The sequence below is a fragment of the Manis javanica genome, chromosome 7 (genome assembly GCF_040802235.1).
Source record: "Manis javanica isolate MJ-LG chromosome 7, MJ_LKY, whole genome shotgun sequence".
Taxonomy (NCBI): Eukaryota; Metazoa; Chordata; class Mammalia; order Pholidota; family Manidae; genus Manis; species Manis javanica.
The window spans coordinates 118,567,932-118,595,222 of record NC_133162.1 but is presented as its reverse complement, the minus strand read 5'-3'; the positions used below and the strand labels follow the sequence as shown (position 1 = coordinate 118,595,222).

At 40.6% G+C, this 27,291-nt stretch overlaps 1 protein-coding gene across 3 annotated transcripts in view; it reads right to left on the bottom strand.

The window, feature by feature from the left end:
* Nucleotides 1–27,291, bottom strand: part of LYPD6 (LY6/PLAUR domain containing 6) — a 125,725-nt gene that overhangs the window by 21,528 nt on the left and 76,906 nt on the right. For 2 of the 3 annotated variants that reach the window (XM_073241416.1, XM_017673551.3), the window contains exon 2: nucleotides 4,206–4,392. In XM_073241416.1, coding sequence (XP_073097517.1) covers nucleotides 4,206–4,323 — 118 coding nt within the window. In that variant the 5' untranslated portion in view covers nucleotides 4,324–4,392. Of the gene's footprint in view, nucleotides 1–2,525; nucleotides 2,694–4,205; nucleotides 4,393–27,291 lie in introns of all 3 variants that reach the window. The other variant, XM_017673549.3, reaches the window with a different exon arrangement.

The window sequence follows — 27,291 nt, the reverse complement described above, 5'->3', positions numbered from 1 at the left end:
GATCCAACCACTCCAAGAATAAACTTATTGAGAATCTGTCACTAACAAGTTATAGTGTTACCAAATTGGGATTATTTTATAGACTCTTCAAAATTATCTTTTGTAAGAATAGTGACATGTTAAGTTAAACACTGTCACTTCTTACATAAGTAGGCCTATACTCTGAAATTAACCCAGAGGATACAGAATTTATACAGGATATGGGGCTAAAACACTTTGGTAGCAAAATAAAGCTTTGTTTCAAATCATTTATGTCAATGTCTTATCATTAGTACCATCAGCAATTAACCAAATAATCTCATTTTTGGAGTGTTTTAGTTTTAAAGCTACAACATCATAACTGTGTGCCTTCTCAACAATGCCACAGTAATATTTGCTTATAGGAATATGCATTTGCATCTTGTTAGGTAGTACTGATCAGGGACTAATCAAGCCCTTTTCAGTGACCAATCTCTCAGACAGACTTAGCTCTAAGTGGCTGATTATAGCACAATCATTTTTCACAAGCAAATAGTTAAATTCTTCCTTCTGCAAATATTGAACTAAAAATAAGAACTATAGATGAGCAACTGTCTTCAGTAACTTGCTAACTGATACTGCATCTGATAAAGAAGTTGTTGTTTTTTTTAAAAAAAAAAAAAGGATGGAAAGAGTTTCCTAAGAGATTTGTTGTTTTCTTCCTTGTTACTTCAAAGTATTTGAAAATCCATTTAAGTGGAGTTTCAAATCATTGTAGCCCCAGTTGTGAATGAATCTAATCTGGCTCTTGATCACAGAGTTAATAAGCTTAATACTCTGTATTTCAGAGCATAAGTCCTTGGTCCCTCAAGAGAAGGTGATTGTAAAGAAAAAAAGAAATGCTAAAGTGCCCAGTTACTTCCTGTAACATAATCCGTCCATTAACCCTCATGGTCAGCCATAGCTCAACCCACCATAATTCATTTGTAAGGCATCGGAAAAGATTTCATCTTTGTTTCCATCTCTTGGATCTCTTGCCTGGACAAAGGCCTTCAGTTATCAAAACCATGGTGAGAAGAAAATCCTGTTTTAAAAAGCATGCTGACATGTAATGCATCCTTTTTTTTTACTCTTGCCAAATTATTAATTCCCATTGTTTCTGTAAACTGGATGCAAATATAAAATTTCTAGAAATTGATTAAACTAATCTTCCTTCTCTATCCATTTCACAACAAACATAATGTCAGTACCATTTCAATACTATGAATGTATTTCTGATAGAAATGCATTTCCTGTTATCTTTCCAGAAAGTTCCCTTACTCCCTAAGACTTAAGTAGTACAGAATTATGAAAAACTTCACTTGCTCTCAGTCTGGGCGTAAAGAAGCCTCCTGCAGGTATATAGCTCTTTGATCCACATGACTAAGGAAAGATTCCGAATATACAGATAACAACTGAATTTTTCAGGAAAGGTTTCTATTACCAGGAAAGAAATGGAAGCCAAGAACAGGCTGAGCCAGTTACGATGTTAAATTCTGTGATCTCAGAGGATGTCTAACAACCAAAAGAGTCACTCCATTTCTCTTACCATTAACTCCTATTTTGAAGGTTTTTATTAGCCTTTGGCACTTTAATAATGGGGTGGGAAGAAATCAATCATTTTTCACATGAAAAAAACAAAAAAAATACAAATTATAGAAAAGTATGTCGCTGAGAACAGTGCCTCAACTTTGAAAGCCATAAAGTTTTTTTTTCCTTTAAAGGTTTAGAAACTTCAAAGATTAGGGAACCAGAAAGCAAAGCAGATTAGTCACGGGATGTGAACTTCCCCAACCAGGGCTTCTATCACACCCCACTTACTATCTCTCAGGGCTGTTCAGGGCCCGTGAGAAACGTGTTTGTCTGGTATAGAAAACCTGTGCATCTTCCTACGTCTCCAGCACCATCGCATTTCTCCTCGGGCGGGTTCTGAGCTCTCACATTAATGGAATCTGGCTCACTCACTGACTCTAAGAAAGCTGTCTGTGCATCTATCTACAAAGTGAGGCGACTGTGTTAATAACTCAGAATCAAAATAATCCCACACTTTCCTCATCTATTTTTTATAGTCTACATTTTACAGAAACCTGCTTATTTGAAGAGAGATCACTCCATCTAAACCTGGTCTGCCGGATGCTGCTCAGGGACGGAGGACCACGACCAGTTAAAAAATCAGTGCGATAACAAGCGAACACCAAGGGCTTCTGAAATAGTGCAGAGAAAGGTGAAGTTAACTTTGCTTGAAAGTGGGCAGAGTAAACAAAGTTCTGGCCAAGTAGGAACCAGTGGCAGTAACTTTAAGGATTTTTATTCCCCACGACCAGTCCCGGAGATTCTAAAAGAGAAGTCAGCCTAGACCTGCTGGTGAATTGTCTAAGTATAATTTGGTTTAGGGACAACATCTTCTATCCTCCACATTTCAAAATCATATCAGATAACCCCACCAATTCTTTCTCCATTGTAAGTTCTTTTTAATCAGACCATGGCTCTACTTAATTAATGCAGGTCACAGAACAGAACTTTCTCACCATATTCTAGAGAGCAAGAGTGATGGGCCTCTGGCCTGGCAGAGCTCATCCTTCCCAGATCCCCTTCTGAAACGGACTTGGAGGCCCCATGGAAGCTGAAAGTCCTGGCAATCAAACCTAAGAGACTGAAATCTGGGTTTTTGTTCCCAAGTATGACAAAACACAATCCTAGAAAACAAAGCAAGTTTAAAGCATGAGTGTTACTAAAGGAAACAGTCCTGCAAAATCAAGCAGCAAGGTTAATCTACACAATTAACCATTAGGCACTGGCCTATACTGGGGAGAGCATAAAATAGCAGTAAGTCAAAAGGAACTATCTGCTGCCTCTCAAAAGGATTATTCAGAGATAAAAAATTGGAGTGGTGTATTTGATCACCCTCATTTTACCATCTAAGCCAACTGCAGCAAGATCATGCACAACAGCATATGATTGCCATTATGTATGTGCCTGTTTCTCAGATATTATTTCTAGTCCACAAAATAATGTTACAGGGTATATATTATTTTATCCATTTTAGACATGTGGAAATGAACGCTTCAAAATTCCCCTCATATTTCTTGAGCATGTACTATGGCTTGGTATTCAGTGCCAAGTGCTTTGTATACATTATTTCATCTTCACAAAGTTGGGAATTCATTTCAAGTCAGAAGGTTCCAAAGCAGCTGAGCTGATCCACCTAAAGCCAGGGGAACTCCAAGCCCTCTGCATTCTTTGGACCACCTCGGCTCTAAACCAGAACATGGAGATGTTAAATATTCTAATCTTGTGGCATTGAAGGAGTCTGAGTGGCTGCCCCACTTGCTGGGCTGTTAAGATCCTCAAAAGGAGAAACTTAGCTCTTTTTCCCTTTAGACCTTTCATGCCTATCAAAATGCTAGACACACTGTAGACAATCAGAAAATGTTTGTTGAACAGAACATTTCAGAAGAGTAATATGCCTTGGGGCAAATGCTAAAGGTCAAAGCACACAAAATATACCCAGCTCTCACTACCACTGGGACAATCCAGAAGAGGATTTGAACAAAAATAAAAGAGATGAGATAAATACAGAGCTGGAGATCCAAGAGGGCATAAAACTGCTGTTTCCCAAAGTGTGATCCTTAGAACATCACATCAGAAGTACCTGAAGTTCTTGCTGAAAGCAAAATCCATGGGTGCAATCCTAGATTTATGCCATCAGACACCCCAGGGAAGGGATCTGGGTATCTACATTATTATGCACTCCCTGGATAATTCTTAAACACAGGAAACTAAAGGGATAAGGAATAGGGAAGTTGTGAAAGACAATTATGCTGACACTGAGCATTAGATGCACAGACAGGAAGACCAGCTATTATCTTGCCTATAAAGGACTGATCTGTTACAAACACCTTCCCCCTGGGACAGGCATTTCACTTTGATAGCCAACGGAGGGCTGGCAAGAGCCAAAAGAAAGGGAGTTCAGAATCAGAGCCCATGTGCAGGGAACAGAGAAAACAAGCCTAATAATTTGCCTTAAAGTAAGAAATAAACACCTTACAGAAAGGTGAGGGTAAAACACACAGCCTCTTTGGTAGTGTCTGCACCCCCCAGTTAAATCACAGGCGTGGCCTGCATTGAAGGCCGCCTTCTCCCGGCTGTTTCTCAACTCACATCTTATTCAAAGTGGCATTTCTGCAGCGAAGAGAACAGAGGCTTACTTGAAGGGTGAAGGTAGATAATGTCTTTCACTGTGAAGTCTCGGGATTGAGCAGCTTTCAGACAGTCGGCCAGCAGGCTCAGGAGCAGGAGCCAGGCCAGGGCAGGGCCAGGGTCCATGGCAGACCAAGGCGTCACTCATACAGGGGGCCTGGGAGCCGGGACGGGCCGATGGGAGAGAACTCGCACCTGAAATAGGAAGCAAGATGCATCTCAGTGTCCGGGTGGAGGAAGCGAGCCCCTTGGCTGTGCTCCTATGTAGGTAGGAGGGGCTGGGGAGGGACAGGGAGCCCAGAACACATGGAAGTGAGCACATGGGGAGAAACATCATAAACAGTCACGTTAGAGCACTAAGAACATTCCAGGCCAAATCTATTCTTAATCAGGTTGCTAAAGCTCCACTGGTAGCCGTCCCCTCTAGGATTCAGCAGAGATGGTATCAGGAGAGATTGAATTTTAATGAAATCCAGTTTCTTTTGTCTGGAGGCCAGGGGATGTCTGCCAGCATGCAACAATAAGTAAGTCAGGTACAAAAGCTCAGAAGCGTTTCCTTGTTAATGGTGAAGTCCGGGTCTGAGGGCCTTACTGGCTCATGTTGCCCAGGCAAACCTTTAGAAGGTAGACTTTCAGATTAGGGGAAAAAGGGAAATAAAGGTAAATTGGCCTCTCCTGAAGCAAAAAATCTCTTTACAGCTCAAAATCTCCTTACTTTAACTAACATTATTGCCCAGGTACTGTTGAAGTCCTTTACATGTATCAATTAATTCTCCTCACAACCCTCGAAGGTAAGTACTGTTATCACCCCATTTTGAGTAAACTGAAGTAGAACAGTTGATTCAGACCCAGGCAGTCTGGCCACTGAGTCTACATTTTAAACACTTGGTCATATTGTGTTGTTCAAGGACTGATTCCAAGGGTATAAACAGAAACTGAGGAAATGAAATAACAGTATCACTTAGCACTAAGCAACATCATTCTATCCTTTCTTCTGATTGTGTCCTTTTCAATTAATATTGAGGGAAGTAAAATCTTTTACTAGGGTCGAACTGCCAGCTTACTTAGAATGTGGATATGGATCTTAATTTGTATGTGCTATTTGCTTTGACATCTTACTGCTTTCCTATAGAGTCTGTTCCTCATGTTCTTTTTTACAAATACCATCATTCTATTGCCCACACAAGGGGTCAAGTTAGATATTCACTTTATCTTAAAGTGGCTGAAAAAGACATAATTTTGTTTACAAATTCTAATGCAAATACTCAATGAGAATTTTTAAATAGCATAGCAAAATAACTCTAAACCATTTTATCAAAACAAATAGACCAAGAGTAAATATATTACAAAAGGAGAAAATTGATATGGACTAATCAGATATTAGAATATACTACAGAATAATATTAATCAAAGCAGAATAATAGGAAGTAAAAAATGAATAGAGAAAACAGAGACTCAAAGGAGCTTGGAAATGGACCCAACTATTTATATGATACAAGTAATTTTTCAAAATTACAGAAGAGGAAAATATTAAACGAATAGTATTATAATGTCATTAAAAATTGTGAAAAAGATTAACTAAAGCCAAACAATGCAGGAACACTAAAAATTAACTCCAGTGTGTTCATTAGTTTTAAAAAATAGGCAAACTTTAGCAAATAAGAGTAAAATTCTTATCAGCTGGATGATGCCAGCCTTACAATTTGATGCTTACTATCCCATCTTCTGTTTACAGTTTGGTTCCCCGAGCAAATTTGCATTCAAGAAGAGAATGGGCTGCTTATTTACTTGATAAGTGTGACTGCCAGGCACGGGACTAGGCACTTGTTTGAAAAATAGGATGAGAAAACACACAAGTATCAACAATATCTTTCCCTGGAGTGACAGAGACAAACGGTATCTCACAGAAAGTGAATGCAGCAGTGGTTCAGGGCACACCATTCCGGTCAGAGGTGGCTACACCTGAGGAACGGGTCGGCACAGTGCCCTGAGGGGACTCCCTGCACCACATGGACACCCCCACCTCCTCTAAAGCTGCAGCACGGCTCAGTGAGGAGAGCTATCTGGTTTCACTTTGACTTAATTTAACATTAAATATCAACAAGTTGCCAACCTGAGTTTTTTTTAATGCAACTTGATACCTACACCAGTGCTTCTTCACACACAATTCAAGTGGCACATTTTTTTAAAAGCATTTCTGAACCACAGTATTCCTAGTGGATACTGGTTTAAAGGTCTCCCTCTGCATAGCCCTTGCACTGAGTATTACACATTATTTAACATCATCTGAAATTAACTTTGTGAAACCTCTGTGGCATGGCTACCCTTCATTTCGCAGCCTGTGTTGGCGATATATGAGTAGCCTACAAAAATAAAGAGCTCGGTGCCTGGATTGGAAACCTAGCTGCACTGTTTTCTTGCTGTGCAATCTTGAGCCAGTTACTTGAACATTCTGTGCTTCAGTTTCCTCATCTGAAAAATGGGGATCATAACACTACCTACCTCAAAAGTTTATCATGAGAATTAAGTGAGTTAACATATTAGAACACTGAGAACAGTGTCACGCAGTGAGTGCTGTGTAATATTTCCCAATTTTTTTATTGCTATTGTTTTGTTCTGAATGTAGTTTTGAAGTCAATGTAGTTTCCTAAGTGAAAGTCAATATTATGTCAATGTAGAGTTCTAAGTGAAAGTAAATATGGTACAATTTACTTGGGTTCAATACCCAGCTGTCTTTCCCTAAATCAGAAAAATATAACAAGTCCCAAAACTACTAAGAATGACAAATCACAACCCATACGTCTCCTCTACCCCAACATCTGCCCCAAGGCCAGCCAAGCAGGGACAAAGCAGTTGAAGAAGGGAATGGTATCTCTTGCCACAACATTCCAGTATTGCTGAGGCTCACACAGCCCCAGGTGACTTCCTGCCATCCCTCATCAATGAAGCGAACAGGTGGGTTCTGCCTTTCTATATTGTCCTGTACCTCCCCAAGACTACCCACTTACATATCCACTTTAGTTAGATTTACTTGTATATAAGATGATGAGAGAGCACAGGTCTTGAGCGCATCATCTGTTTCCCTTTGAAGGCACGTTCCCTGGTGCTCACACTCACATACTCTATGCAAGCAGCAGGGTGAAATAGTCTGGATTAAGTTACAGCAACCATTTCATACATTAAAAGAGATTGGCTCTACTGTTACTACAGCAAAGCACAAGCTCAATTCTGTAGGCCTGATTTGTTTAGCACAAGTTTTCAAATTCTGGGGGTTCAATTAGTTTTTAACCTTGAATATCATATATTTAAAGGACAGTTTCTAAATTCTTAAAATAGCTGAAAATGTATCATCCCAACACATCGTACACATGAAAGTGTTCCTTCTTTAGAAAAATTAAGTATGTATTTCTAGCCTTATGTATGACTAGAAAAAGGACTGTAAGGATAGTCATCAAAATGATGTAGGATTTCCATTGATTTTTATGTTTTTTTGCTTAATTTAAATGATCAAAAATTTTTGATAAGCACATTTTACTTTTGTAAAGAGGAAAACAGTTTTTAAAAAACAATGCTTTTCAAAGAATGAGTTTAATAGATAATTTCACTTTTAATGCACAAATAAAAAGTCAGCTTCTCACCTAAAACCAATGAATATGGCCTCAAACATACCCATGTCTCTTCTAAAATAATAGAATCAATATTTGATAGGATGTTCTCTTGTTCTCTCCTTTCACCTGCCCTCCTCTCAGTGTCCTTAGTCCAGGAGCTCTTCATAGCAGAATCTGGGGCAAGGACTAAAGATGCTAAGACTTCATCTGGGAGGAGCAAGCCCAAGACAATGAGGGTAAAGGAAAAAGCGAAAGAGAGGTAGAGTGAAAGCAGAAATATAAAGCAATGTGATCCTAGGTCACTCTGCTGCTCACCACTTCACAGCAAACCACAAAGAGACAGAGGATCGCAAGGAAGACCTGCACACTAGTGTAAGTCCAGGAAAGCAAGGACGGAGAATTTAGCTGCCTGGTGTCTTCCTGTCATTGATCAAGGTTCACTCCACAAAGAATCTCACTCCCCTACATCACAGCAGCTGGAGTGGAGAGTCAACCCAATGTGGATGAACCTCTGACCAAGCAAGAGAAAGATGGTGCCTGTCACAGGAATCTGAGAAAATACCCAAGGTTTGTCTCCAGTGCACGTGTTATTAATCCTTGGAAGCAACACATAGTGGTTTTTTTTAGGGCTTGTTATTTATGTTTAAAAAGTATATTGATTTTAAAATTTATACAACATAAAATTCATCATTTAAAAATAATACAGTTCAGTGCTTTTTGTATATTCACAGTATTGTACAACCAACATCTAGTCCAGAACAATTCCATCACCCCAAAAAGAAATCTTATATCCATTAGCAGTCATTCCCAATTCCCTCCTCTCCTGAGCCCCTGGTGATCACTAGTCTACTTTCTGTCTCTATGGATTTGCCTATTTGGAACATTTCAGATAAATGAAATCATACAACACATAGCCTTTGTTTTCTGGCTTCTTTCCTTTCATGTAATGTTTCCAAGGTTCATCCGTGTTGTATAATGAAATCAGTACATCATTCCTCTTTGTGGCTGAATAATATTTCATTATCTGGATATACCATAATTGTTTATCTGTTTATCAGTTGATAGACATTTGGGTATTTTCCACTTCTTGACCATTGTGAATAATGCTATTAACATTCATGTATCATTTTTCTGTGAGTATATGTTTTCAATTTTCTTTGGTACATACTAAGGGTGATTGCTGGGTCTTAAGGTAACTCTATATTAAAGTTTATGAGGAAATGCCAATTAGTTTTTGATTGTAGGTATATGATTTTACAGTCTCATCAGCAAAATATCAGTGTCCCAATTTCCCCACATACTCACCAACATCTATTTTCATTAATTTTTTTGTATTATAGTCATCCTAGGGAGTGTGAAGTGGTATCTGACTGTGGTTTTGATTTGCACTTCACAAGTGACTAATAATGTTGAATATTTTTTCATATGTTTACTGGTTATTTTTATATCTTCTTTGGAGTAATGTATATTCAAATCCATTGTTCACTTTTTAATCAGGTTATTGTCTTTTATTATGGAGTTATAAGAACTCTTTCTATATTCTGGACCCTAGACCCTTTTCAAATATATGAACTGCAAATGTTTTCTCTTTCTCTACGTTGATTTTTCACTTTTTTGATGGTATCCTTTAACACACAAAAGTTTTTAATTTTGATGAAGCCCACATATTGCTTTTCAGAAATACAGATTTCATTCCTTTATGCAAGGACTAAATATACATTTTGTTCCTTTATACAAGTCAAGCACTAAAACACAGATACAGATACAATGCACAGTAAAAGAACTTGTCTACTGTGTAGTAGCCAGGGTTATATTTTCCACCTCTTTTCTCCATGAAAAAAACAGGATGGGCAGGACTGTTTATTAATGTCACGAACTGCCTACATTCCTATAGTAAATCATGAATCATCACTCACTCTATTAATATTTTCTAGGGACTGAAAAGTGAAATGTGAGTGACCTACATTCACAATTAGTCTAACAGTTACTGAAATATGGGCTCCGCTAAGGGGGGCTATCTTTTCTATGCAGCTTCTCTGTAGTTGATTGAGCTTTAATCCCTAAACCTCACAAATACGATGCTGGACATGCTCAGATAACATGAAGGGTCTTTTCCAGGACTTTGATGCTTTCCCGGGAGTCCACTGTGCCTTTGGACTGTCCTAGACATTTAGAAAAGATGTTGCGTTTCCATTTTATGTGCTGCTATTTGAATATGAACTAAGGATTCCATCTCTGACTGCGGCTCTCTTTATGAAGAAGTACACTCTCATTTTCACAGTGCTATGACCTTTCATTTGTTATTTACGAGCTTTTGCAAATCTAATACCACTCTGACAGATTTAATTTGTGCTCTAAATTACCTTTGCATGAGTTACTCAACTGCTGATTTTAGTCCAATGGATTACTTGCTACATTCTGAAACACTAAAAAAAAAAAAATAAGTTTGAGATCTATTAGACTTCCTCCACTTGAAAGTTGAAAAGAGTTGCATTTTGATTTTCACTCCATAGTACTAGATAGTATAAAGGCGGATCTCTACACCAGACAGACAGCTGAAGTGTTGAACCACAACCTAGGTCAAGTTTAACAAATCTACACCCTAAGTGCTATTTTATATAGAGTCCATAAAACAACATATTCCCAGCTCAAACTGGTCACTGGAAGACAATTAAGCAGCTCTGGAAGCTACACTGACTACAGTACCAAGTACTAAATTACAACACCTCTGTCCTAAATCAGTATGCAAGCAATTATGAAGTAAAGAACGAGTGCAAACATAAATATTTTTCAATATGCTATTCACATTGAAATTTGAAATGCCTGATACAACAGCAAAATGAAATTCTGAGGCCTGAAACATGACAAATCTTGATTTAATATTCAATATCTATAGACCAAGCTTGGTGGTGCCTCACTGACCCAAAAAAGCCAATTCAGTCCCAAAAAGTATAAACTAAAGGCATGTCTTCCCAAAACGAGGTCTACTTAAGTATATCACTTTGACCGCAGTAGCTTTCTCACCATTTAAAATTTGCCCTTCATAGGGTGGTGGTTTTAAAATATGTTTGCAAATTTGTTGACATGTCTCCATTGAGAAGTGGTATCTACATCCTCTCCCCTTGATTCAAGGTCAACCTTATTTTCCAGTTGAACCAGACTTTGGTGGAAATGACACTGTGTGACTTTTAAAGCTTTGGTTTTAGAAGGTAATTCACTTACACAGTGCTCTGTAATACTCACAATGAAGCCACCTAAGTGGTCTGAGTGATGTGGGTGCCACGCTGTGAGGAAGCCCAACTGGTCGACACAGAGCTACTGAGACTTCAAGAGAGAGAGAGCTAACCTGAGGGCCCAGCTGCTCCAGCCCCCTCTTCCCTCTATTCCAGCTCCAGCTACTGTCTGACTGTAACTGCATAGACATTCCAAGCAAGAACTGCCTAGCCAAGCCCTCCCCACATTCTTGACCCACAGAAACTAAGAGAGATAGATACAGTGATTGTTACTGCTTTACGTGACTACATTCGTTATGCAGCAATATGTATCTGAAACATAAGGACCTCGATTAGGACAGCTAACTAGGAAGTACAGTTCTGCTCATGAAGATAATTCTACTTCACACTGATTGCAAATATGGAAATCCAAATCAAAATGGCTGTAACAAAAACTGAAGGGAAGGTATGAGTAGGAGGAATTTTACTGCTTTTCCTGACTCTCTAGTTTGGACAGGGTTGGACTTTTCACCCTATTATGAGGAATCCTCCATTCAACTCTGCTTTGTCCCCTCTTTTGTGTTATTCTCATTCATGTCTCTTCAGGCTGTGGCCTTTGGCCCCTTCAGGAGCATTGATAGACTGTTGCCCCAAAACTGTTTCAGAAAAAGCCCCCCAAAAAGGAGAGTAGTCCATCATTGGACCATAACTGGCCAGGGAATGTGGCAATTCAATTCAACTAATGCTGGGTTACTTGCATGTCACTGGGTCAAGCATATAGTGTCAACTTCTTGGAAAACACATGGTTTGAGAATAGAGGAAGTACTGGCTTCCCAAAGGAAAGTCTAGGTGTTGTCACCTGAAGAAGGACTGGATGCTGGGCTATGAAAACCATAGATATCCCTACAATGAATAGTGCAGGCTCCTAAACAACCTCAGTAGCCTGGAAGTACAGAATAAAGCTAACGGTGGCTCAGATATTTCTGCAAATGCCAGGAGGTGGGGAGTAACCTACTGACATTATTTTCTTCTCTAAAAAAAGATTACCACTCCATTACAAATTTACAGATCAAAATATCAGGTTGAAACAACAGTCCTACTGGGCATTTAGAATCACTTCTGCCCTACACCCTCCCCCTCTTATTATGGGATGGTTCTTTTACTGACAACCATCATGTGTCACCTTAGGGGAGTAACATGTTCTGACATGTCTGTCCTACAGGCCAGTGTTGTTTGGACCAGGTTGGACATCTGATCCACGCAAGGTCCATCAGAGTTCTTGCTGGGTATTTTTCAAGTCAGAACTGGAAAAATACAATCACCTCTCTCTGGTACAGAAGTTCCCAGGAAATAAACCTCAGGAACATGTAAAGGCCATGTTCCTCCCCACGAAGAGAAGAAATAAGAGAATGAAGCTTACTGGCAGAGAAAGAAAGAGATGGGCGATGTAGAGAAGAGCCCCAGCTGTGTGCAACCCTTGCCTTTTGGGCCAATTTTTCACTCTTCCCTTAGGGGCCTCAGTCTCCATCCAACAGAAACCCCTTTTGTCCAGGCTAATTGGAGGTGGCTTTCTGTCCCTGGCAACTAGGAGCTCTGATGAAGTTAAGAGTCTTCCAAAAGCATCCAGCCACCAGCTTAAAATCTCCTTTATAACAAATGTGTAATACTTATTTAAGGCTTATCAAACAAGAGTTGATTTTGAAAATGTCAGTAATAGAGAACTAGTCAAAGATGACCTCTTTCAGACCTCATAGACACTGATGTTTCATTTTTATAACCTATAGGGAGATAGATGTTCACATATTCGCAATCTGTACTGAGGATCTGTTTGCATAAAATCAATACTTTAAAAAATGTGTGTTTCTTTTTCTGGAACCTTATGGCAAGACTGGAGTTACAAGGAAAAGCTGCCTTTCTACCTTGCCTCTATCTGATTTAAAGGTTAATTGCATAAAAAATGCTTCAACTCCTGAAGGATAAATGATGTCTGACTGAGTATGCCTAGCAGTATATGCACAAAGTTGTTGTACTCTCTTCTGCTTGTTGGCTGTATCTTCTTTTCTTCCTCTAATAATTTTAAGGTTCTAGAGAACTGATGAGAAGGCATTTTGAAGTACAAACAGCCATACGGGGTGGAGTCAAAGAGCCCTCCAGGTAGGACTAGAACACTGGGTACATTTCAGTTAGCTGCCATTTTTTATTTACTTGGGAGAAAAGTTTGCTTTTTTGCCTTTTATTCATGCCTCTATATATTTAAGAATGTCATGCTTTCATTTTGTTATTTCTAGGAATTTTCATCCTAGAGACTTTCAAAGATGCGGAAGTACAAAATGTACTCAGAAACAAGGATAGTTATAAGGGGATTAAACCACAAACACATTTGTTCTTGTGTTCAAAATAACCCAGATTCAAATCCAACATTTAGATAACTAGGCATATGCCTTCCATCTTGGAACTTCCAAGAGTTATCTTGGAACTTTAACAGAGGTAGTATTGAGAGTGGTGCATTCATCTTTCCTCAGCTAATCTGGAGTGTTTTCAAAACTTCAAAAACCAGAAAGAAGTGCAAGGAATAATCAGTCATAAAGCAGACATGCCTTCTGTGAATCTCAGAGATGTTCTGCAGTATTTAAACTAAGTTTTATTGGCAGAGACCACCGCATGGTGTTTTGGGCCACTTTGTTTTGGTTTTAGAGACCTGGTGTAAAGATTCGTTTTGAGCCCTTGAGGCCTATTAATTCTTCCATATCACCCCCTGAGCACTGACATTTCACCCACATTCTTGAGTGCTTTCTGCACCTCCTGCCGCCCCTGGCCAGTTCTCTGAAAGCCAAATGTAAACAAATGACTCATGACTCGGACATCTCTAACCTCTTCATGAAATATTCCTTCCATTGCTTTGTGTATTGACTCAAGCTGGTTCATAGGAAAATACCACTTGCCTTTGAACTATCTACACTGGAGGGTGTCCCATCCATCCGGGAAGCAGGAAACCAAAAATCCTCCCCTTTCCACTGCAGCTTGAAGTCATTGCTCATCCTCTTCAAACAACTCTCTTCACCTCAAAGGCTAAAACCACCTGTCCTTGTGGCTATTAGGAAGTATTCGGAGAATATGAACAATATGGCCAACCTTTAGCTATTAACAATCACTTAACCTAACCTTAATTCTCACTCAGGACTGAGAAGAACCAATCAACATTAAATATCATTTCCTATCTTGCATGAAGTAGATTTTGCCCATGCTTCCAAGAATCCTAACCAAGTTTTTTGTCAAAAGACCTTGAACATTGTTTACATTTAGCCATTTAAACTCAAGTTCAAGAAATCTGTAATTGCTAGTTTTGCTGGCGTGAAGAGCCCTTTCAGGATTCTGACCTGCCTTGCTTTTGCTCTTCTTGGGGGAAAAATGAAAAAAGAAAAAAAAGAATCAAATAACCAACAAATCAAAACAATGGCTTATGTAAAACCCTATAACTGTATTTTTTCAAATCACTGGGGTCCTTAGTAGCTAACTACCAAATCTTAACCAATGTATCTCATTTAATAAAGAACATGCTCTAAAAAAATCTATCCATGCACTCAACTTCCAAATTTCTGATCAACCAATACCTTGAGCTATAGATGTTATGTCTCCTGGCAGCTCAAACCCCATCACAACTTCATTTGTGAGAGGGTGTTAGGGTCTGCTAAAACTCACATTCTAAATTCTAATTTGACTTTTCAAGTACACTTAACAAATTAGCACAATTATTTTGAGGAAGAACATATTCCTAGGTTTGAAGGCAAGGGAATGTATCAGATGACCTGACTCTGTATCACTGAGGTAGGAATTCTTCTGTGATGCACTATCTTCATTTACAAGTTCCCATAAATAATGGTTATTGAAGAAGTCTATTATTGTAGCAAAACAGAATATAATAAGATTTTACACAGTATTCATTCAGGCAGAAAAAGATGCAGGAGTTATTGATACAAGAAGACTGTCCTTAATAATAGAAACTTTTTGTTTTTGCATCTAAATTAATTCTCTTCTTAGGAGAAAAAATACTAAGTAGCCTCTTGTGGATAAACAAATGTAGGTATCTAATCTAACCACTCTCTGGCTGCTGAAACTGAAAGAGCCACTTAAGATTCTTTTCCCTTCCTCCTTATTACTGAGTTTTCCTGTTTCTGCTCCTCAGTTGTCCTCCTTGCTTTCTTTTTCACTTGTTCATTCATTCATCATCTTCTAAGAGGCAGGTATAGATTATCTATTCTACATGTTACTGTTAAGAGTCCAGCTTTAATACCCAAATTCTTGATCCCTGTTAGTAAAGCAGTAGTGTGATTCTTTAAAATCCCCATAAAGGCTAAACACGTGGGAGGAAATGCTGACTTGCCCAGCCTACAGGGGAGAGATGCTGCACTTCTGAGTCATTTAGTCAAGAGTAATCATGGTGTGATTTGACCTGCTGTCTTTACAACAAATGGTACATATTTATAAGATGCCAAGTAAAGGAACTAGGAAACTCAATGACTGCACCAACCCCACACAGGCTCTCTGGGGAGGGGATCACACGTCCATTATCAATGGAACCCAACAAGAGGTGCATATTCCTTCTTATTAATCAGGACAGCTTATCTGGAAAAAGAAAGGAAGGGAGAAATGCAGACAGGGGTGATCCACTGCATTTTATAAAGATCCAGTTAACTTCTAGGTTCATAGGAATAATCAAATAAGTACAATAGTAATAGAACACAGGAAATAAGAGGGATTAGAGAAAACAAAAGATAAAAATTCCAGTGTCGTAGCTAGATATGGATTTATCAGGTAGTGAAGGGTTAGCTTCGGGGTCCTGCTGCCAAGGCCCTGTTCCTGATTTTAGGATTGTAGTTCTTGTATTCTGTTCCTTAAGGAGAGCTCTTCCCTCAAGCCTGGATCAGCCAACCTGGGCCATAATAATCCAAAAACAATCTTTACTATTAGTAATAATATTCTTGCCTTTTCTCTGAGAGGAGTTATATTAATAAATGAAAATAGATTCTTTCATTCTCGTGGAAAGGGTAAAAAAAGGGAAAGGCAGCCCACTAACAAAGGAAGGCCTTCTCAAAACTGAGTAAGTGGGATCAGAGACAGAGGAAACAACCACCCAATCAAACAAGCCCACCCCTCTGGCCTGTCCTCCAGCACCGCCCACGGGCACATCTCCCAGGACCAAGCCCATCCCCCTGGGACCATTCCTCCAGCACTGCCCATGGGTACATCTCCCAGGACCACTCAGTGGGGAAAGGAGGCCGGGGCACCCCTGGAGCAAAGGGGCAATTAAGAGCAAAAGAAAAGCCCTAGCTTTAGATAACATCTGTTTTTTTTTTTTAACTATTTTAAGAAGTGTCAGAGAAACCACCTTATCTTATCATCCAAAGGAGGTGCAGAGCCCCTGGGACTGCAAAGGAGGCCACTCTAAGGGGAGCGACATGGCCACACCCAGAAGCCACACACGGGGCTGACCGGGCCCTGGGCAACAGTGCAGAGAGGGCATTGAGTGCCAGCTCCTGCACCCGGCATACCATAGACCCCTTTACCTACATCCCAGGGGCACTGTGAGGACAAACAGATAATGCCTGCAAAGACTGCAAAGCAGTCCTAAAAGCCCGCTCTGCAGCTAGACCAGGCTCTCATTCTGACTGCTGCTGATAGCTGTATAACTTTGGGCAGGTTTCCTAACTTCTCTGTGTCTCAGCTTCTCACCTGCAATCATACATGTATGTTGTAGAGCTCTTTTGAGGACTAAAGGAGGTAATACACATAAACCACTTTGAACCGTACCTAGCACGTCCCTGCTACCTAATATAATTCTCAATATCAGTTCCAAGTGGCCTCACAAGATAGCCAGTTACTCATTTGGGTCAAGATGCTGGTTTGGAACCGCCTGCTCTCCAGCCCAGAAAGGAGGTGTGGAAGGTGTTCAAAAACGCATGTATGGAATGCCGCATTCTATTAGGAGAAATAAAAAGCCCAGGTTGCTTGTCAGATTTTCTAGCTGATCCTGAGATAGAGCAGGGAAATGGGAAAAGGGTCATGCCATTGTAAAATCTACTTAGCCTGCAAAAAAGGCCCAGTTTATTCTTCAACTTAATCTATATGCTGTTCTTCTTCTTCTTTCCGCCCCTTAATCAATTAGGTAACTTGGTAACAAGACAAAAGATAGACCTCTGAAGTGTAAATGAACCTATGTGGATAAAGAATGCTGAGATCCGGATCATCAACAGTCACCTAAATAATCCTATTCTTAAGATAAAACTTCAAAGGCATTATGAATCACCAGTATACATCATGCCTTATGCTGACTCCTACACAAAAGGCCATATAAAACCCCAGACCCTAAACCCTTAGGCGTGTCTCCTCTCTGAGGTCTCCCTCACGCCCATCTGAGTATGTACTATCTTATATTAAATAAACTTTCTTGTTGCATAAGCCCATTGCACTTGTCACTGAACTCTTTTCCATGATAAATACCAGAACTTGTTGACCTTCACCTGTGGTGGCAAATGTCTTTGTCACTTTGATATTTCATTCAGCTTTCTAGTCTTAACACAATCCTTTTCTCTCTCCCTGTTTTATTTCAGACCAGTAGGGAAGTGGAAATTCTCAGAATATAATCTCACTTCATCCAGTGCTCCATAGCTCCCCCAAACCCAAGGGTGGTAGGGGCTTAGTTCCCATGCTGTGCAGATTCAAGGGCACACTGGACACCAAGTGACTCTGGCTTCAGGAGTTGGCAAGGGATGTGCCCTATGCTGAGCAGGAGTTCAATGAGCTTCCCTTTCCTCCCTCTGTTCTTCATTGGGCTCTGCTGTCTGCACAGCTGCTGCCATTCCCTGCTACTCTTCTTTTAATGAATTCCTTCCTTAACTACTCTCATTGGACCCGACCTGGCTGAGAATCAGAGTCAAGAGTCCTTCCCTGGGTAGAGGTCTCACGTAGTGCACAGAGAGAGACCTCCCCAGACACAGCTGCCCAGCAACAATCCCCAACTAAGACCAGCACCCTACAGTGAGGATGAAAACACAGGGCAGATGAATTAAGTAAGGCAGATTGGGGAAGGTTTAGGGCAGTATTCCTCAAATTTGAAAAACACTTTCCCCTTTAAAGAGAAAACGTCTCACAAACTGAACCTCTCCTGCCCTTACTGTCAACTAATTCTAATTAGCATCATCATAGTGCTTACATATACACAGAAAACTAGGTTTAAGTGCCTTTGCATAAAGCCCCATGTAACCGTTTTAAAGATAAACAAAGATTACCTAATATAAATGAAATTACACTCGAATTAAATACATTAAAATAGAAAATAACAGTGATAAGATTTATTGAGCATTTACTGTAGGGTTGAGCAGTATAAAATTGCTACTCTTGGATCATTTTGACCCAAAAAAATGGCAATTTCATATGGTTCAACTCCACATGTGAGAGACACTCTATAAGTGCTTTCTTTAATCCCACAACACTGTGAAGTAGGCATTATTGCCCCCATTTTACAGATGAGAAAACTGGGTCACCAAAAGATGAAGCCACACATTTCACAATTTCCTATAGAACTGGCAGGTGCCCAAGGGTTCATCTGCAAAAACCCAGGAGCAAGCAGATATAACTATGGGAAGCTCTGACCTACAAGGCATGCGGCATCTGAAGGAGTGATGGACGAAGACCCAGACCCACAAAGGAGTTCAGGGCAGTCAGTGAGCACTAGAAGGATGCCAAAATGGGGGTCCCGGATGGAAGGGGCAACCAAAGGCCACCTTGACTTGGTTTCCTTTTGTTTTGGTTCTGGGTGGGGCAGAAAGAGGGCTTTGTGAGTCAGTATCCCCAGGAAGACAGGTGCCAGCTCGGGCAGCAATACTTAAGGTGAGAACCTGCAGATAAGAGGAAAGTATGACAAAAGAAGAGAGGGTAAGTAAGAGAGTGGAGGGTGTGAAAAAAGGGCCAAGGTTTCTAAAGTTCCTGCATATTAAGATTACCTGGGCTCCTTAGGAACCACTGGCTCTCTCCCATTATGATGTCATTGGTATGGGGTGTGACCTTGGTATTGGGATTTTAAAAACTCTCCAGGTGATTCTAAGCTGCAGAAAAACCTGGGAAACGATCATGCTTCTGCAAGTTGACGGTGGAAGGAAAGAGCCTAGAAAAATGAATTCCCTTCATCCATGGGCACTGCAAAGAGCAATGAAATTTCTCCAGAGCACTCAACTGAGGAACTATTAAGCAATGCAACATAATTAGTGTAATTCATTCCACTAGGTCTTCTCTGTCTCTCCTTCCAAGGCTCCTCAGAATACTGGGGAAAGGAAGTGGGCAGGTGTGGGGCAAAGGAAGTCCCTATGGCCAGGATCCTCACCTAACCCTAAACTATTTGATGATGCAATTGGCCTACTGCTAGGCTAATGCTTCCACAAGCATCGGCAATAAACTATTATTTATTGAGTCACTTCCCTGTGCTCTGGACAGAGGCAAAGACAGAAGTGGATTATGGACTTGCAGACTGCTGGATGCAGACGTGATTCCAGTGCTCAATCTACCAACAGGAGAATGAAGCTGGGTATAAACCCGTTTACCCCAAGAACGTTCCACTGTCATTTCTTGGTATCACCAAATCCACAGTGAACCAGCCTGGGGCTGAAACCCTCATGTGAGACAGCAGGCCAAGACCTATAAAATGACCACGCTTCTCACCTGGTTTCTACAATGACCTGGCTCCAAATGTGACAGGTGTCTCCTGGCTTCTTTGGTAATAACTTCCTAAAAGTGGTTTTCATCCTCTTGATGAAGTTACTGTCCTGTGTTAGCCTTCAAGTGCTCCCAAGTTAGGTGCACTCTACTGTTCTAACCTGGCACACTTGACTTTTATGACAACAAAAGAGGTTGTCTTGAGGCCTCTCTTGGGACAAAGATATACTCATAACCATATTCCAATGGTAGCCAGAGAGATGGGAGAGTTTTTAATAAAGGAAACAAATACCCCAAAATTTTCAGAGGCAGCCCAGGATTATAGGAAGAGAATGGCTTTTGCAGACAGCAGCCTTGTGCTTAAACTCTTGCTCTCCTAAGAGCCATGTGAACATGAGCAAGGGAATTCCCCTGCAGTTCCATCTCCTCCTCTGCACGGACACACTGAGGTGCCTCCGTTCACTGGGAGCCCCACATCAGCTCTTCCAGTGTGACTAAGACTTGGAGGCTAATTGATTAACTGACCCTCATCCCTTTTAAGGTGGCAAATTTTCTGTCTTCTCTGACTTTTTAGTCACTCATTCATTATTCATAGAAGGAAAGCAGGGCAGAAAATAAGGCAAAAGGGAACAAATACAAGTAATTGGAAATAGGGTTGTCATACATTCATCCTGACTTCACTCTGTAAAGGTACAGTAACGTAGTTCCAATATCAAAACCATACAACTTATACAGTTGCACTGTATCCTCCCAGGTCTTTTTTCATAGGGGTGGTATAAAACAAACAAAATCAAGTAAGCACATATTGTAGAGAACTGTTTTGCAAGAGGCAAAGGAACTGGATCAAAGATCTGAAAAAGATTGAGATTTGATACAGAATGACAGGGTACTCCAATTCCTGTTTTCATGCTTATAAGGATCTGAAGTTTCTAGCCAGCCTGTTTGTGCCCAGGAGTATAGTAAGTAGTGAGAATAAATGCTACAATGATTCTATATACACAGCAAAGGCAAAAGTCTGAGTCAGCACTGTCCAGTAGGACCTCCCACAATGAAGGAAATGTTCTATATCGGTGTGCCCAATTGGGGAGCCAATAGCCACGTGTGGTTATTGAGCAATGGAAATGTGTGACTGAGGAACTGAATTTAATTTAATTGTAATCAAAACTACATAGCCACATGTGAACAGTGGCTACAGTACAGTATAGGAGAGTAGAGGACTAAACTAATGATAAATAAATGAAAAATAGTTATTTGAAGTTGTATCCTCTGGACCAATTAAGATTAAGGTGAAACAGAATGATTAACCAGCTCAGTACCAACACATCAGTGTTAATTAAATCAAATCAGAAAACATGGCACAACTGCTTCTGTGGAACTCCTGGCCTGATCCTTGGTGCTGAAGTCAGAGGGGATAAAAAGGAAATGAAATAGACCCAGGTGTCATATTTTGAGGAGTTCCACACAAAAAAAACACTCTACTCTCATCTTTATTTTATTTCCAGTTGATGCCTGAAAACATTACTGTGTGGTAAGAATCGTTCTATATGCTTTGTATTTGATTCTGCCAGTGATGAAGTATTCTTTTAATCACAGTTTTTATAGGTGAGTAAAGTAAGAAGATAAGGGATAAGTCCGTTGCTCCAAGGTCACCTAGGTAGAAAGTGTGGGAGTGGACCCCGGAATTCAGGCAGTCTGGCTTCATACGCCATGCTCCGGAGAGCCACCAGTAATTTAGAAGTTATAGTGAATAAGAGAACTGCTTTTGGGAGGAGGCTGGCATGCTCAGTGTATCCTGGACACACAAAGACTGTGGCCCATGAAGGGAAAACAGTCCTTTCAGCTTTAAGAAGTATAAAGGAAGCATGTGAGCACTGGCCACTGAAGGAGGAGGCTGAAGAGACAGAAGCAGACCTGGAAACCAGTGCTCTGGAAGACCCACTTGCCAATCAGCCATTTTCCCAAATCTTCTCTAAATCTCCTGGTTTCTTTTCAGATCACTAAAGTCAGTGGCAAGGACCGCAGATGGAGATGTAAAAAATACTTAAGTCTTAGAGAACGTGAGGAAGGAAGTGTTTCTATTATATGTTAAGAGTTGGTCTCTGACTGTTTTAACCATAAAATCTTATCCTTACAGAACAAAATGTAGGTAATTCTAAAAGGGCTATGTCCCCCTCTTTCAATCCTCCATTATTGCCCACTTCAGAGAGTTCCAAATTTTTGTAGTCTAATTAATATTGCGAGTAGCATTTTGCTACGACATTCCATGATCTATTCCCCATGATTTCTTAGACTAAACTCCTAGACATAGAAAAAAGGAAATGAAGGGACCCTGGCTTATATTGGGTGGGCCAGAAGATGGCTGAGGGTTTCCCTTCCCTGGAATTGTGTCACAAAGGGATGAGGTAGGTTATTTCCCAGGATCCTTTGGTTTCCTCTGTTTGCAATCAAGAGGGAAAAAGAAAAATCTCTCGTGCTTCTTTCCTCCTGTAGAATTTGATGAAGCCAAAAATATCAAGCCCAAGTACAATAAGGAAACATTGAGTTTCCCGTAACTTAATACAACTCATCTCCACTTATTACAAGCCTTCTGAACATGAGGTACTTTTCCAATCTTCCTTTGCACTGCATGTTCAAATCTCCCACTCATCACTCATTTTCTCAATGTAGCAAAAAAAAAAAAAAAAGACACACACACACACACACACACACACACATTATAAACTCCAAAGTAATTATTGGTTTAGTTGAGAGAATTCATTCATTTAATAAATATTTACTGTATCTAATATGTATTGGGTATTGTTCTACATTACAGGGTTACAGAGTAAACAAAACAGATGAAAACAATATTTGATATCCTGGCTCAGTATCTTTCTGCTTTATCCCAGCTCAGTATTTTTGAAAGAAAAAACTGATTCAACAAAAATTAATATTGGGGTTCAGTTCAAGATCTGGCTGACTAAATGTAGCTCATTCCCATTTTTGGCTGAGCACAGTGCAGTTTCTTTTAGTGGTATAGTCCTTGGAGTCTCTTCACCATGAAAGGAACAACAAAAATGTAACACATGAAAATATTTTTTAATTACTCAGCACATAGATCCCAACACCACAGAATTGTTCTGGACCTTTTTTTTTCCCTCTCAACATGTAATTTCCCCTATTTTTTCTGATTCTACTTTCTAAATAACTTTTCAAATCAGTGCCACTTTCTTTGTCATATTTGCCAGAATTTTAGTTCAGGTCCTTAATTTATGCTTGGAGCATTGCAGTAGCTTGTAAACTGGGCTATCTGCCTCCTATTTCTTTTCAATATTTCTGTCCCACAGTTTTCAAAACAGATATTTAATCATATAGCACTACAGTTAGAAACTGCAAATGGTTCCCACTGCTTGCAGGGTATTGTTTAAATTCTTTATTAGTACACGCAAGGCAGCGTAGAGTTCCAGTGGGAGAATCAAAACAGGCCCCTGGGATTCTGGATAAAGGCCATGCCATCTGCAGTACAGATGTATATCCCTGTTGAAAAACAGCCCCTTGTCATTTTACTAAACCTGCTTAAGACAGAATGCTTTTTTTTTTTAAGTATAATTTCCATTTTATTGTTTTCCCAGAGAACAGCTTTTCTCCAGTCTTTAAGGACTTAGTCTTTACATGGACTTTGGTGGAGGTCGTGGGGCAGCATCCACAGGTCTAAATTGGGGTGGGGGTGTCCTCACAGGAATGGCTCCCTTGCTGTGAATGGCACAACTCACAGTTGTATTACAACTCATGTGATAACTAGGGTTCATGCATTGGAACTGCCCTTTATGGCCTGGGCTCTATTGTTTTGGATCTGACCATTCATAAACTCATTCATACCCAACAAGAGTGTCAGCTGGCAGTATATGGGGACTTGTGGAAGATTGTCTGGTCCACAGGCATGGAATCCTGCCCAGCACAGCATCTAACCAGGACCCACTTCACAGAAACAGGGTGCAGCACTGGGCCCAAGATCACGGGCCCCACTGTCATATCGGCACACAGCACCACCCAGCAGCTGCTGCCTCACCAGGCATACACGCTGGAATAGCTTCTACAGGTGCAGCTGATGCACCAGCTCAGAGGCAATACTGTGAAAGGATGGGGTACCATCCTTCAGGATGTAGCTCGTGTATTACATCCCTATGATGCTGTGTACCAAACAGGAAGAACATGAGTCCAAAAAACAAGGAGTAGAAGTGGGAGTGGCCTCTTACCATCACCCCCAATGGCCCATGCACTCTGAGCTCTGTAATGTTGGAGGTCCTAGTCTCTAAGGGGGCACACTCCTGCCAAAGCACACGGCAAGGGTCCCACTGAACTACAAATTTCAGCTGCCACCAGGGCACCTTGGATTCTTTGTGCCCAAGGACCAACAGAATGCCATACTGCCAGGGGTAACTGGCTCTAAGAGGAAGAAGAGGCAGGGTTGTTTTTACACAATGAAGGCAGGAAGATCCAAAAAACCATACAAAACCAGGTGGTCCAAACAGGTGCTTCCTGATACCCCATTACCCCTCTGTGGCTGTGAGTAGGCATATGCAGCAATCCCAGCCTCTGAAGGGCATGATTACCTAGGTTCCAGACCCTCCAGGAAAGAAGATTTGAGTCATACATTAGGCAAACCATCAAGACCTACCAAGGTGACAGTAAAGAATGGGAGGAACTAAGAATGGACATTGTAGGAAGGAGACAATGACTATCAGTTGCAGCCCCAAAATGAACTTCAGCAAGGACAGGATATAGCTTCCCCACTAACCTTTGTCTTCTGAGTCCCCTCTCAGGAGCAGCAGTCCACAGAAACCATAGAGGTGCTGCTCATTGAACTTGTGTGGAGAAGGTCTGTGTGCCACATAGGGCAGCCTGAGGCAGCCATGAGAATAAGAATTCTTATTTCTGACTGTGGGTAGCATAATTAGGCTATGGACCCAGCTCCTGTGCTCCAAAATCCATCACCATGCGTACTGAGGCCACACTTCTGTATGGCTGCTCCTACCCAATGACTGAGCATGGCAGGGGTCTAAAGCAGGCTGTTCTGGGAAGACATGGGAGTCCTCTGATAGGTGACTGTGGCTCAAAGACTCCCCATCTTCTTGCTAAACTTCCTTGGAATTGTATTTGGTCTAAAATTCCTTCCTCCCTCCTTCCTTCACAAGGGCCAGGCCTGTCCTGCATCGGGATGGTGCAGGCCTCCAGCCTCCCCCAGCTCCAGCTCCATTTCCCACCCACATGTGCAATAGATCTCTTGCACTGTTAATCCCATCTGAGTACCTGCTCCATCATCTTTCATCATCTGCCTGTACCACTTCTCTAGATTCAGCCCCTCCCTCCTGCCAGCCGCCCCCTGCCTGCTGTGTGCCCGCAGACACCACACAGAAGCAAATGCTCCTTTCCTAGGCATGGAAGCCTAGAAAGTCCATACCACTACGTCTGTCTAACATACCCTCTCCAGTTGGCTCTCTCTAGGGACTGAGGTCTGGCAGCCTTTATAAGCACCAGACTTTGGCCTGGCCCTGTTTTCACTATTTCTGTTTTCACATGACCAGTTCAAAGGGATCTGCCTGAACACGGAGCACAGATCCCTCCATATCCTATACCAAGGGGCACGGCTCCATGTCCCACATGACACGTATTCCACAAAGTGTCTTCTTCCCACTAGACTGTGATAGAGTCTAGAGTGAGTCCATCTATAAGGAACAGCCACCAGCGAACTCCAGCTGGATGCTACCATGAGTGCTTGTGAAGTGACATCTGTTGAATGTTTAAGAAAACTAAGAAATGCAGATGTTTATTGTGAATTATGATATTTTAAAGGTCACTAACCGATTCAAAATTAAAACAAAACCCAAAACAGGAGGGTACACAAAGCATATCCACTGACTGCTATGGTTCATGCCTGCCTGCCAGCTTGGGTCTAAAACACTTTAATGACCTTGACCATGACCCTCATGGACCACACCCTGCACAGCAGTATGCTGGAAGCTCAGTGCACGGGGATGCCTCAAAGGAGCTGTGCTACTCTGTCTTTTAAGAAACTAAAACATTTTGTTTTTTTTGATTTTATCCTCTCAGTCCATGGAGTATTTCAAAACCCCCACACTACTGCAGAGCATAGTAATCTCACCAAAGCAGCACCTAATTCACTTTCTTGTTCTACAAATATTTACTGAGGACCTAACATGGGCCAAGCCCTATGCTAAGTACAGAGGTTCAGATTTGAAGAGCCAGCCTGTATCCTCAAGAAAATCATAATAATTAAATAGGAAATATAGAAGTATAAAAAAGTATGATGTTATATTATTTGAGTAGATTTTATTAATACATTCATTCTCTACTAAAGACAAACATCTTGATTTCTCAAAGAATATCAACATCTTTTTTAAAAAAGAAAAATGTAACAAAAAGAAAATAGAATTTCAGGAAAGACCTTAAACCATAACCTGGATAGTTGAATGGTTTTAATGGATGAGAAATATTTTCATTACAATGTTGCAGAAAGTAAATAAAGATTGAGGAAATGTGAATAGTAAGCATTTTTTAAATATTAATAAATACTTAGTAAGTACATTAAAAACATCACTTGAAAATTGTTCCTCATTCCCACACTCTGAGATTTCTTTTTCTGACTAGTGGCATAAAACAAACTAATTTGGAGAAAGAAAACAAAAAGTCTACTATAATTTTATTAACTGAACATCTATCCCACCAAGTTTCTATTGCTTATTAAATCCTATTTCTAGTGAAGTAATTTGTAAAAACACAGAAATAGTTTTTGGGGAAACTTGGCCAGACATTCTGGGGTTGCTGAAGCCCCATCTATACATTGTAAAGATACAACTGACCATCCCTTGGCCGGTGTCCCTAACTTATGCACATCTGCACTAACCTGGTCCAAAGTGCGTTCTTATTGTGAGGTAAAGTGTAGTGTGTGGATGGAGCCCAGAATTACAATGGTCTTAGCAACTCTTCCAAATACCTTTTGTCCTTCTTCCCCCTGAAGCCCATAGTCATATTACAGATCGAATGCCTGGTGCTGTGCAAGGCCCACAAAGCAAGTATGTGAACCTCACTTTCCTAATGACCCTGGCCAACACTTTAAAACACCCAAACTGAAATTGCTCTGTGTCAGTGAGTACTGGGAGAATTCTAGCAACTGGATTAAAAGGCCGAACAATTGGCAAACTCCCAGAGGAAGCCCTCATGCCAGGGGATAGATTAACTGTTACCTGATTTCAAAAACAAATGGGAAGTGCAAATCTCAGAGAAGTGAGGTAGGAAAGGAGAATAAAATTAAGTGGGATATGAACAACTGAAAGAATCTGGGCCATAGAAACTGTGCTTTGGTAAGTCTGTAACATAGAAGAAAGATGAATTTTTTTTTCCTAATCAAGTGTCATTTTTCTTCACACATGGTAAAATTTGGGCTGGTTTGCTCTCTTCATCTATTTCCCTGTATATGCCATGATAAATGAGAAGGTAGAAAACATATCTAGCAACACATAAACTCTTCCTCTTCTTTCCCCTACCCAGTCTCACCTGGGCAAAGAAAG